Here is a 12,828-nt window from a genome sequence, read left to right as displayed (position 1 = left end):
CCTCCTCAGTACCATCAGTATGGAAAGGACTCAAACCCAGTCCTGGAAAGCCGTTACTACGTGGCCTACCACTGTACATGGCTAATACATAATAATGAAGATACAGAAGGATGATTTAGTGAGCTGATAAATGTGATGGACAGCTACTTAATTGCAGAAGAAAAAGTTAATTCGCTGCTTAAGTGTCATTGTTTAAGTAATGCTTGTCTGTTCAACAGGCATCTACTTAACAGAGATGCTATTAAAGCTAAATTACAGCAAAGTGGTGAGACCTCTCCATCTAAATAAGACAGACAAATCAAAATGAGTGATGAGGTACTAATTTTACAAATTTTTGGTTAAGCCATTTATTATAATTACTCTGTGCTATATCTTTAGTTTCTTCATTTGTCAGTTCACGTGTGGAGCCATTTGATTTGTATGTTTCTTATTCTAAGTAAATAACGAATATAGACTTTTTTTTTTTTACTTAAAAAGTTATTTAGTTGAAGAAGTAATATGAAAGCAGGAAGATATATGGAGCAAGAGAAATTAGGATATAATAGGAAAAAATTAATATCAACTGTTACATGAAGATAGGCACATGAGAATATCTACCTTAAATATTAAGTTTCTCATGGCTGCAAGAGAATAGCTTTAAAATTTAATAAAATGGCTACCTCCAACATACAAAATCTAAAATAATTATTAAAACTCATCTTTGCCTATTATTTGAAGATGACTGAGTTTTAGGGAAAGATTTTGTTTATAAGCAGATAAAGTTACATATTAATATAAAGAGTAAATCATAGTAATACCAATCTTAATAAGAAAACATGTATAAAAACCTAATACCTAACTCACTCAAAACCATGAAAACATTGAGAATAGAAATCTGTGGGAATGACAAATGCTTTACAGCAATCATAGATTTACAGAATAAATGAACAGTTTCTATGTCTATCTTCCAGTTCCCATGAAGAACCTAGATGTTGATCTCAAAAGACTGTGGGATTCCTCTAAGAAATGAACACAAACAAAATTACTTTTCCACACTAACGGCCTTCACATTTATTTTAATACTTAGGTCCCAGGTATGACAAAACCCAGCTTGCTTTCCTGCTTAACGTTAAGCAAGAGCAAATCTTGCTTCCTTCCCAACCTGCATGTTACACACACACCAGCAAACTGAGGGGGCAGCTGTAGCAAGGCCCACTGCAGTGCAGATACTTTGTGGGCTCCAAATCCCACCTGCACTGGCTCCATCAGACAAGGGCAAGCTTCGGTCGGCTTCCCAGAACCAGCCTGGCAATTCCCCCCTCCCTCAGCCCTTGTCCATCCTCCCCAGCCCCTGCTACCAAAACCTTGACAGGCAGTGCCATTTGCTGGGCTAGATAAAGGAGTGAGTTTGATTCTTCTTTGGTGCAAATACCAAAGCTGTTAGAAGTGAGAGGATAATGTTCACACCCACTCTGTTTTAGTTAAGGAGGTTGGTGGAGGCCCAGAGCGGGAGACTGGTCCTTTAAAGAGAAACTGAAACTGAATTACTGATGTCTTAGTTGTGCATGTGGATATTAATTTTATAGAATCAGAGAGGTTAGAAAAGTCCTCAAAGGTGGTCAAGTCCATCTGTCCCCCAAAATTAAACAAAGTTATGTTGCTGGGCAACAAAAAGGACTAAACCCACTGCTTTTATCCCTCCAAGTATAGTGAGACAGGACCACTCATTTAGATCCAATTCACTGAATTAAGCAAAGCCTCCCTTTCTACTAACAGCCAAGATTTTTAGGAATCAAAGGATGAAACACCACCATTGTTTCATTGGCAGTAATGGAGACAGATCTTTGTAAGTCCTGCCAGCTGAGCAACGGGCTGGGCCTGTGGGGGACTCACGTGCCCAGATTCTTCTCTCAGGGTAAACGTCATGTTTGCAATACCCAACAAATGTAACAAACGTTGCTTGTGTGATTTCAAACAGACAAAAAGACAACATGGAGCAAACTTTGGTTTAATGATAAAGACAGATTGTGTCTCAACAAAGACAAAATGACAAAAGATAGCGAACACCAAACCTCTTACATTTACTGATAAATCGGATAATACTAATACATCTTTAATAATACTAATGAATCTTAACTAATAAATGGAGATTCCTGTCTAGTAAACTAAGTAGAAGAATAAACAACTCTAAAAACTTAACAAACAATCTTATTTCTGTCTAGTCCTCTTGACAGCTAACTTTTGCTAGCCCTGGACAGCTGCAGGGCTAATTTGGTCTTTTCTTCTTGGGGAGAGGCTCTGCTTCCTTTCTTGGGCGATGCCTTCTCCTGTGTTTATTCCTTTCCTTTATAGTTTCAAACACCCTGGAAGATAGGAGACAAATCATCTGTTGTTAATTTAAGACACACAATTAAACCAAGCACTGAGATCACTGTTTTTGTATGAATTTCTGTCTTGTCAGGCTGTGACACATTTGTAAATTGATTAGCACCATGAGTCTGATCTTTCTTGTTTCAGTTCCTTCAAATTTCTTCCTCTTTTTGCTTCATCCTATTTTTAATTTGATTAGCCCCATCAAACTAATCTTTGATGTATCTAGTCCTGCTTGTATGAATTGTGTCTTGTTGGGGCACGGCAAGGTTTCGTTCTGAATGCTGGGTTTTAACTAAGCTGTTTGGGTTTAAAGTGGGTTGTAACCCTGACCACAGCTGCGAGGGGCGATCCTCCAAGTGCCCTCAGCTTCCCCAGTGGTGCCTTTGAAAACGGTCAGCCTGTTTTAGTCCAAAGGTGCAGCTTTGAGCAGAAAGAGGAGGGACTTCCGCACCGTTTGCACTGCCCGCACGGAAAGGGGCCTCCCGCCGAATGGGGTGGCTGGTGCGGTTGGCAGCAGGGACACTCCGCACTGTGGGCCCTCTTGCGGCTCCTCTTCCCTGTCTCCCCGTTCTCCTTTCTGGGAGGGCTTTTGCTCCTCTTTGCTTTGCCCACAGTCTGGAAATCAAAGAATCCTTATCAACGTTTTCTTCCTCTCAGAAAGCTGGAAATCAGAGCGCCCAGCCCAAAAATCTATCGGCCTAAGCAAATTCCTCCAAACCCCGAAGAGCTGAGAAAACGGCTGGATTTGGCAGCAGTCTGCGGCAGGCTGCCAACACAGCACTTGCAGGAAAATACTCCTCTTTTCTACAGCCCGAAGGGGTGACATAAATATGTGGGTATCTATAGTTCTACATTTCTTATTTATACCTCTCTGCCTAATATCTATTTATCTCTATTTTTCTTCCACAAATGTCTAGGGAATGGGTCAAATTAAATTCAGCCAAATTAGCGAAGACACATGGTTACCCATTTTCTACTATCCAAAATAATCTCTCTCTCTCTCTCTGTTTCTCTCTCTCTCTCTCTCTCTCTCTCTCTCTCTGTGAACCAAATTGCTGTTTGCCAGTTGGGAAAGTTTTAATGGAGCCACAGCATCGTCAGCTCCTTCTTGGGGAATATGCTGGGATGCTACAAAAGGTCCCTGAAAATCTGCAGTATCTCCATGAAAGCAGCCCAGATTACTGATGTTAGCAAGCAGTGGGGAATTAAGGATCTGATTGGAATCAGCGAGGGTGCCAGCCCTTGAGAAACCAATCTGTAGAGAGTCAAAGCCCATTTTGGCGATGGTGCTACTTTGTTGGGTCAGAGTTATGCTCTAGGATTTCAGGGCAGCAGCACAATGAAGCCCTGGGCAGCATCTGCTGTGCCTTTCCCATTGCATAGGACAATGTGATCCTGGCAAAGGGGTGTCTCGCATGGCTCACCAGCAGGTTTTGTCCCCTTCTCCCAGTTTCTTGACCCTCCTGGCATGTCTGGATCTCATTCCCGCTCACCTGAGCAAGAGCGCTGGCAGGTTTATGCTCTTTTTTCCAGGAGTAGTAGTACTCCACACACTGTGCCACAGTCTTACTCTGAATCTGTTGTGAAGAGAAAATGAAAGAATCTAAAATGGCCATCCTGTAGGGTGCATTGGAGAAAAAGTAGAATATGGAATAAACTAGGAATTAAAATAATGGAGTAAATTGAGTAGGGTGTAAAATGAGATCAATATGGAGTAAGAGAGGCATTATGCAATGTAGTAAACCCTGTATTATGCTACATGGTAACAGATGTAATGCGCAGATCAAAAACAAATCCATCGAGCACAGTTCTTCTTTCCCCCATTCAGTTATCCCAGCATAAAGTGTTGTGGAAGCACCAGCCCACCTATGAGACAAGTCTGACAGAATAAACCCTTGTCTTCCAAAACAGCTTGGAGAAAAGGGCTGGAGAAGCAGGATCATCATTTTCACGTAGGCCTTCGATGTCCTATTTCATTACTACTGTAACATATTTGGTACTTGAGAAGAGAGAGACTGAATTCCAGTATTTGGTACCAGAAATAAGCAACATTTCCTTCTGATGATCTGTTAGAGTAAAGAATGTCCTATGGCTTTACCTGCTTCTGGATGAGATGAAAATCCTTGCCATAGGTGTGAAAAGCCTTTTGGAAGGACTCCTTCTCCTCAGGTGTCCATGTATCAGAGCCTGGCAATAAAAAGCAGCAGGTAAATTGATCCCTCTTTCCACTTGAAGTAGATCCCATTGGCTGCTGAAACAAAATCGGCGCCATCCATCATTCACGTGTGTACATGTCTGCTCCCTCAGAATGTAATGAAGACAAGAGTAGGCATTCCCCAGGGAAAAAATCGTGGACAACAAGCTGAAGGAGTAGATGCTGGTGCTTTCCCTGCCCCCAGAGAAGAGGAGACCTTGTGCTGGTGTTACTTGTTTAAGCAGAAATGCTTGACAGGGCAATTAGGAGGACAGCAACACCTGTCAGTGATGGAACTAGCTCTGCTTTGGTTACCTGCATAATGATAATCAGCCAAGGGATGGCCTTGAGCTGTTGGAGGCCCCCCTGAGAGCAACATCTCCAGAGCCTCCTGCAAGATCAAAGGGAAAAAGGCTTTAGCTGCCCCACAACAAAAAAGGAGCCAAAAAACAGAAATGCTGCCTACTTTAGAATACTTTAGAAATACTTTGCCTCTTCAGAGATTCCAGCCACTGCATCTCATATGGGTCAAACATTGTGGTTTGCTCCTAGTCCTTCATTTTTGCTGCCCATCCCTTTGATCCTGGTCCCCAAGAGCGGCATTTTGCTGACCAACTCAATGATTTTGCTCCTCCTGCACCCAGAATTGCCTCAGCTTACTGAGGCTTCTGGGAATTTCCCCTCTATGCACCTCAAAATGTCTTAGAGAACACGGCTCTCCAGGAGATTTACAAGGGAGCAGGCTGCAGAACCCTCCGCCAGTGCCTCCAGGAGAGATATTCTCCCTGCCCGAGCCATTTGGGCTCACCCCTGATGCAGCTGGAGGAAACATGGCAGGCAGCAAGTGTTCTGCTTCTTGTTAACTCCCTTCTTCAAAGAGCAGCCAGGAAAGGCTGTCCCAGTGCCTGGGCCTTATTAATTCCCTGTCCACTCTTCTCTGCACCCAAACAGCTGTTTCTTACCGGAACACTGCCACATGCCTGGTGCAGGCAGTGCAGGGCGAGCTCCAGGTTAGCTGCTGCCCCGGGAATGCCACGGGAGCTGGCCATGTCCAACAGTTCTCTTACTGCAAGCACAACAAAAACCCACCAAAAGTCAGGCTTGAGCTGAGGAAGGGGAAAGGTTGCCATACAAGGCAGAAGGAAAGCACAAGAGCTTAAGACAGCAGGTTGGAAAGCATGAAAATGAGAGCAAAGAAAGGGGCAGCTGAACCAAGGGCCCACATAGTGCTAGTTCTCCCTTCAAAGCATCTTTTGTAATAAGAAGTGGGGTCCAGTCTCCCCTCTTCCAGTGGCAAATGCCTCTGACCAATTTGGAGAGCAGGACAGTTGTTCTTTTTCCTGCTCTGCCGCAAAAGCAGAGCCTGCAAAAAACTGACTCTTCACCCAAAAAGGAGCATTTTACACACCTGAGTATCTCAGGAGTGGAAAAAAAGCTTGACAGCTACCTCTGTCCGGTTTTTCCATGTCAGAGTCATCTTCCCCCCAGGGCTTCCAGACCAGGGTTGCAGGCTCTTCTTCATCCTCACTTGGCGGTCTGGTCTGCAGCTCAGGGAGCTCGGCCTGAAAGTCACTGCCAACATTGATGTGCCTAAAGGAAGAAGGAGGTGGATGTAAGAAAGGCAAATGGTCAAGAGACACCTCCCATGGACCCGCAGGCTTGAACCAATCCCGCCCTGACTCTGAAATAGCAGTTCTCCTCCTTTCCATTCCTCAAGTTTGCTGTCCTTTAACCCCTGTGCCAAAACTCACGGCTGATTGTTGGCTTTTGCTTTCCTTTTCATTATGACTCTCCTTTCCACCTGAAAGAGATCAAAACAATGCTCCAGATAAAAATCATTCTGCCAAGATGTGTTGGTAGCCTTCCTTCTCATCCTCATCATTGCAAACCACAAGATCCTCTGTCCCAGCTCCCCTCAGTTTAGTGCGATTGCTGCCTTTTTCACTTGGAATTTCCGAGGCAGTACCCTCTAGCAGTCTGCAGCTTCCTCAAGAGGGGAAGCAGAAGGCCATGCACTATTCCCTTCAGTCTTGGGGCTAGTGAGAAGACCCAAGAGAAGGGCATGGAAGATGTGCCAGTGGATATAAGGAAAAGATTCCTCACCCAGAGGATGGGTGGGCACTGGAACAGCCTCCCCAGGGAAGGGGTCACAGCACCAAGCCTGAGAAAGCTCAAAAAGTGTTTGGGCACTGCTCTTGGGCACAGGGTGTGATTCTCGAGGCTGTCCTGGGCAGGCTTAGGAGCCAGGCTTGATGATCTTTGTGACTCCCTTCCAACCCAGAAAATTCTGTGATACTGTGATTGTGTTCTTGAGAAGGACCACTCAACATGGCATTCCATGGTTGCCTCTGATCATGAGGCAGAACCAGACCTACGAGCATTGGAAAACATGGACAAATCTATACCAATATCTCTATAGAAAAGAGATCCAATGCAAGCGGGGAAAAAAAATCTATGAAGATATTAAATTATACTGTTTCTGTATATGATGTAAGTATCTAAGACTCACTGAAACCAGATCATTTTTGTAGGTGAAAGCCAGTATTGGAGGGCAAGCCTGGCAAACTGCTTCCATGTCCTGAATGACAGTGATCACAGAGGAGAGGTCCCATCATTCTGATTTTTAAAGCTTTGCAGGAGGCGTGAGCAGAGTCAGGGTGTAACAGGATTTGTTGACAGACCTCCTGACCTCCTCAGTAATATTTTGGGGTGACCACAACATAAGTTTAGGACTTAAATGGGCACCAAGAACTTTTAATCAGGTCATCAGTGGATGAGAATCTGCAAGTGCACAGTGACAGCTCTCTACATCCTCTATGGAAAGGTCTGTATTTCCACTGGAGGCAACATTATTCCTACAGAAGTTGGACCCCACTTACATGTGTAACCTTGTCTGGGGGAAGTGACCACAGACCATGTCTGTTGTGGTTGGTGGGACAGCCAACTGGAGCCTCCTGCCATTCTGTTAGTGGTTTGAGGGCAAACGGGGATTTTCTTACCTTTGACAGTCCCAAAGCGCTGTGGGGATGCCTGGCAGCAGACAAGGAGATGAGGATGTCGATCCAGAGGCCAGATCTGGTGCTGAGGCCAGAAGGCAGCTGGTCAGGGACAGCCCAGGAGCAGATCCTGCAGCTGCTGCTCCACCGTTGCTCCACCAGTGTCCAACGGCCACAGGAGCAGGAGACAGCGACAGTTGCTACGGGCACAGCCCAACATTCCATGCAGAACCCCACAGGACCCAGGGGACAGAAACAGGGATGGGCCACCTTTGCCTCTGTTACTTCTTCTGGTGTAAATTTGCTCTGGGGACCTTCCCACTGGGGCATTTCTCATCAGTCCTCTGGGCAGGGAAAAGCAGTGCAGAGACAGCTCTGGGTCTTCTCCTTGCTTCTCTGTAAGGTACCTCGAGCTGAACATGCGCAGGAGCCTGGCTCTGTCAAAGGGCCCATACCACATTGCCTGCACTGGAGAACCAGAAGGCTCTCCTCTGGTTGAGGTAAGAGACCAGCTCGGTACCCCAAAGGAGGGAAAACATCAAGTGACATTCTTGGGCACCAGCCAATTGAGAAACTGGGGGGCGGGAACCAACAGAGAAGTTCTGAACCAACTCCAAAGCTTTCCCTCAAAGTGGAGGCATTCATCCCACCCCTACCCTTTCTTAATTGGCTGGTGCCCAAGAATGTCACTTGACATTTTTCTTCTCCTTTGGGGTACCAAGCTGGTCTCTTACTTCAACACTCCTTCCTTGAAACTTGGAGAAACAGGATGTTTTTCAGGGGAACTCATGGGGACACACACACAAAGGGACAACCCACCAGCATTTCTGTACTAAACATTAATGAAGAATTTCTATGTCTATCTTCCATCTCCCTTGAAGAAGCTAGATGTTTGTCTCAAAAATCTGGGATTCCTCTAAAACACTAAAACAAACAGAATTACTTTTCCACACTAATGGCCTTCACGCTTGTTTTAATATGTTAAAATGTTTTAATACTTAGGTCCCAGTTATGACAAAACCCAGCCAGTTTTACTGCTTTCCTGTGTAATGTTAAGCAAGAGCAAATCTTGCTTCCTTCCCAGCCTACATGTTACATGCACACCAGCAAACTGAGGGGACACTATTCTTAAAAATGGTGTGCTCCAAAGCAGTACTTTGTCAGTTCTGCACATCCCACCCTTTATTTTCAGAAATTCTTGGTTGGAATACAACAGCCTTTCATGCAGTCCTGAGCTCTGAGCTCCAGAAATTATGAAATACCTCCATGGGATGAATTGGCTTTTTCCTGTTCCATCCTCTTCCAGAAAATTGAAGCATAGACATGAAACTCTAGTATTTTCTGCCTGATAAGAAACTGGGTGAAATTAATTTAATTAATTGCTAATCAATTCTGAGTAGGATAAAGAGAAAGAAACTAAATCTGAATTTTTCCTTTCTTGCTGTGAGTGGGCCTTATTTTTCCCCCCTTTTTTAATATGTTATCCCAGAAATGCTCCCAGCTTTGCTGATGGATTGGCCTTGGCAGGAGTGGGTTCGTCTCGAAGTCAGCTGGAACTGGCTACATCAAACATGGTGAAGCTTCTGGCAGCTTTTCACTGAAGCCACCCCTGTAGTTCCTCACATGAAGTGCAGTCAGAGGATCATCAGGCCTTTTCTTTGCCCTAGGGAAGCCATGAGTTGTGCTCCTGAGAGCAAGAGCCACCACAGAAAACTGTCTGCAGGCTTTTTTTGTCAGAAAACTCTTAAAAAATAAAAATTACATATTTTGACACTGTCCTGTAATTTGCTAAATTGCTGAGTACAATCAAAATATTTTCCTCAGTGTTGTAGCTGTTGGTGGATTTCCCATATCACTTTTCCTTACACAATTTATGAGTTATATACTGTTGTTATTATTCCAATAAATAATTGTAAGGTACATGTTTTGTTACTTCAATTAATTGTCGATACGGATCTTTTCACCCTCACCAACCCCATTAGTGCAGTAATTACAATCACATCACTGTTGTGTTATTTAAATATAATTTGGGGCATCTGAGCATAATTCAGGGGATTTAATGGAGTCATAATATTAAGCTGTGGGGTAAGTGTGGAAACTTGCAGACTGCTGAGATATTAAAATACCTGAGGAACTTAACTGCCATCCACCTTGTTGCTGGCATGCAAGGGTGCAGCTGACACCTGCAGGGAGACAGAGATCACCAGGGGAGGCACGTTTCCATCCTTTGACAGGTACTCAGGGTTTGCAGGGGTGTTTTTTTGTATCCCACTGTCTACAGTGACAGCTCCTGAGTGTTAATGCTTCTCATGTCATGTACCATAACACAAAAAAGGGGACAAGGAGGGGGTGACTGGGCATCCAAGAACTTCAAAGTCCTTTGCAAACAATTCTTAAGTCCTTAGGAATTGTTTACATAAAATAAAAATTATAATATAAGCAACTACACCAAATTTCTCTGAGCACAATGTAATTCAGAGATATCAGAGCAGGAATCCTCAGTCTTCCAATTCCTTGTCTTTGTTTTTAAAAACTGAGCTTGCTATTGGCTAGAACTATTTTTTACTCCTAATTCACAGCTGAAAGCTAACAAAAGTAACAAAAAAGTAACAAAATCCAGAAACAGTAACATTATGTGGAAGAAAATGACATGGACAGTTGTTATTCTTACAACATTTTTAATTAGAAAACCATTTCGGATAGTTGTGTGGGGACATAGAATAAGGTGGAGGGATTTACCTACTGGAATCAGCAATTAGATTTCCTTATATTTTTATGAATTTATGTTTGTCATACAACAGCATTGTTGTTTAAAACAGTAAAGGATGGCAGATGTCTCCAAAAGTATACAGATAATAGATGTTTTGGCACTAATGTTACAAAGAAGGAGGACCTGTTTCAATGGTATATGGAATAGCAATCACTTCCTCTTTTGTAAATGTGAAAATGTTATTACCAGTGAAAATACCTGGTGAATTCTTCAACTTTAAATGTATAGTAGGACTTTAGTTCTCTTTTTTTTTTTTTGAATCTGTAAATCCACAGAAACTTGAGTAACTCTATAAAAATAATTAAACAATTCCTAAATGTTAATTTGTTAGTACACAAAATAGAACAACTGAAACAATTCTGTGGTAGGACAAACCAGGACAACGCTGTCACAAAATTCTTGTAGGAAACACTTCTTCAGAAACACTGATAGAATGGATTTTACTGACCTCAATCTTATAATGTAGCTGGGTCAAAATATTCAGTTTATTTGCTCACCAATTCTTGCAAGCATAAACGACATCTAGAATTTAAAAGCACAAGTGGCAGTCTCTGGCACACTGGGCAATATACAATTAACCAATGAAAATACAGTGCATAGAAACATACACACATTTACATACACAGACAGAAAGAGAGGAAAAAAGTGTTTTCACTCAGGCTCAAATTAAACATTGCTCAAGTCTTAAAACAAGAGTAAGTATTTATCTATGGCATACAACCTTGAGAAACATTGTATTTTTAACGGAAATATTTAAAGTTAACTATCTGTGGTAGGAGTCTTTAAAACCAGTCAATTATAAAGAGTTTATAAAAGCAGTCAGTCATTAGAAAGCAAGCTGATAAAACTATTTACCTTATGACATGTCATACAGACATCTGCAACCTTCAAAGGCAATGGGAATTGTTTTGCTATGTATTATTTCAATACTATGTTTTAAAAGGCAAAATTCAGAGTCTCTAAATTTATGGAGTATGGATTGCAAATATGAACCAACAGCAAAAAATCAGAATAAGCTAATGCAGACCACAACTGTGACATCAAAGTTAATCAAGCAACACAAATTCAGTACTGTCTGTTTCATGGAACATTTTAATTTTTATAAAATTCGCCAGTACTGTTGTCCCATATGTCAATGTGAAATGTAAGATTACATAGGCCCCACTTTATACAGGACATATTGGAGAAGGGGGAGCTCATGTAATGATGTAAAACTGAAGTGGAAATGAATTTAGCAACAGCATTCTGGGAAGAGATGCGCAATGAAAAATGGATTAGTATGGGAAAGGTTGTTACAGTAAATGAGACATGAAATGATGAAAGCCTTGCTGAGGGTTTTTAGGTGTTAGGGTGGATAAGAAAAGAGGCCTCTATGACTGTGTATTTCTAACATTTTTACTTTATGTTTCATTGCAAATGCTTGACAGAATCATTACCAAGCTTATCTTTTGGATGGGATATCTAAGTGAAGCTGCATTGCTTTTTAACATGTCCCAGATAGTTACTAAGAGGATGGAGTACTTTAGTTGTATTTTTCACATCAATTTTAATCTGAATTAAATACCAAATATATTATTTTGCTGTCTGCATTTTCTCAGCCTTTCTGTGATGCTCTAATAGATGTCCTCTCACAAAAATAGGAAGGATGTTATTTGGTTGCTAAATATTACTCAAATGTTAAGTGCATCTCACAGCATGTGCACGAAGCAGAAAGTATACAGCATCCTTAAACTGATATTACAAATATTGCAAATCAAAGAAGAAATGTTTTACAATGAAATTACCCTTTGGAACAGAAATTCCAATAGTATTCTTGATTCAAAATTCTGCACTTTGTGTTCTGTATCACTTTTGGGCTCTTTATTATTCATATTTTTACTGATTTTAAATATGGATTTTCTTCCATATGCAGTTATGGAAGCTAAACAGCATGAAAAAATAAGTGATTTTTAGTTACAATCATAGTTTATATCAAAAATTATTAACTCTTTTGTGTCCAAGAATAAACTTCTCCATACTTTTTCTAAGAGATGTTTAACAGGCTGGTACCATGTTTCAAAGTAAGTTTCTTTCCAATAATTGGAATATATAGCTTCTGGTGACTTCTTTTTTAAATTAAGCTTAATAGAAGTGGCACCTTATGTATGAAACCAGACACACCTACCAAAAGCTAACATAAAAAAAAATGGAAAATACTTTAGAGCTTTCATTGCAAACGTGTTTTGAGGCAAAAAATAATAGTTTATTATACCATCTTCTCCTGGCCACTTATGAATATTTAGACAATGCTGGTACTCTCAAGATGTTAATAATCTAAGACATTAATAATACTCTAGTAGATAAAAAAATCAAACCTTAATTTCTGCTAAAAATGCCATGACACTTATCAAAGAAAGTTCGGAATATCTGGCTAAGAGCTGTATTCCAGCACTTTCAATGGTTTGAGAAGTTTACAAATATTTCAGTGTTCTATTACAGATTTATATGTCCTTAATTCATAAGTCATTTACTATAAA

The 12,828-nt window shown here is 41.6% G+C and overlaps 1 protein-coding gene and 1 long non-coding RNA gene across 4 annotated transcripts; both read right to left on the bottom strand.

The window, feature by feature from the left end:
• Window positions 1-1,527: 1,527 nt before the first annotated feature.
• LOC137464690 (uncharacterized) lies at window positions 1,528-3,323 on the bottom strand. The gene is made up of 2 exons (XR_010994360.1): window positions 2,804-3,323; window positions 1,528-2,342 (listed from the first exon to the last, which is right to left on the bottom strand). It is a non-coding gene; the product is annotated as an uncharacterized lncRNA (long non-coding RNA).
• Window positions 3,324-3,463: 140 nt separating this feature from the next.
• Window positions 3,464-7,887, bottom strand: LOC137464490 (zinc finger protein 541-like). Of its 3 annotated transcripts, none has more exons than XM_068175871.1 (7): window positions 7,546-7,887; window positions 6,298-6,347; window positions 5,955-6,136; window positions 5,509-5,612; window positions 4,862-4,937; window positions 4,451-4,539; window positions 3,464-3,929 (listed from the first exon to the last, which is right to left on the bottom strand). In XM_068175871.1, the coding sequence occupies exons 1-7, from the start codon at window positions 7,870-7,872 to the stop codon at window positions 3,642-3,644; spliced, it is 1,116 nt and encodes a 371-aa protein (XP_068031972.1). In that variant the 5' UTR covers window positions 7,873-7,887; the 3' UTR covers window positions 3,464-3,641. The 3 variants fall into 3 exon arrangements, with proteins under 3 accessions (XP_068031972.1, XP_068031974.1, XP_068031973.1); XM_068175873.1 differs by having other exon boundaries at window positions 3,465-3,929; window positions 6,298-6,533; window positions 7,546-7,686; XM_068175872.1 differs by having other exon boundaries at window positions 3,468-3,929; window positions 5,994-6,136.
• Window positions 7,888-12,828: the final 4,941 nt, after the last annotated feature.

The sequence above is a fragment of the Anomalospiza imberbis genome, chromosome Z, assembly GCF_031753505.1.
Source record: "Anomalospiza imberbis isolate Cuckoo-Finch-1a 21T00152 chromosome Z, ASM3175350v1, whole genome shotgun sequence".
Lineage (NCBI taxonomy): Eukaryota > Metazoa > Chordata > Aves > Passeriformes > Viduidae > Anomalospiza > Anomalospiza imberbis.
This window is presented reverse-complemented; position numbering and strand designations above follow the sequence as displayed.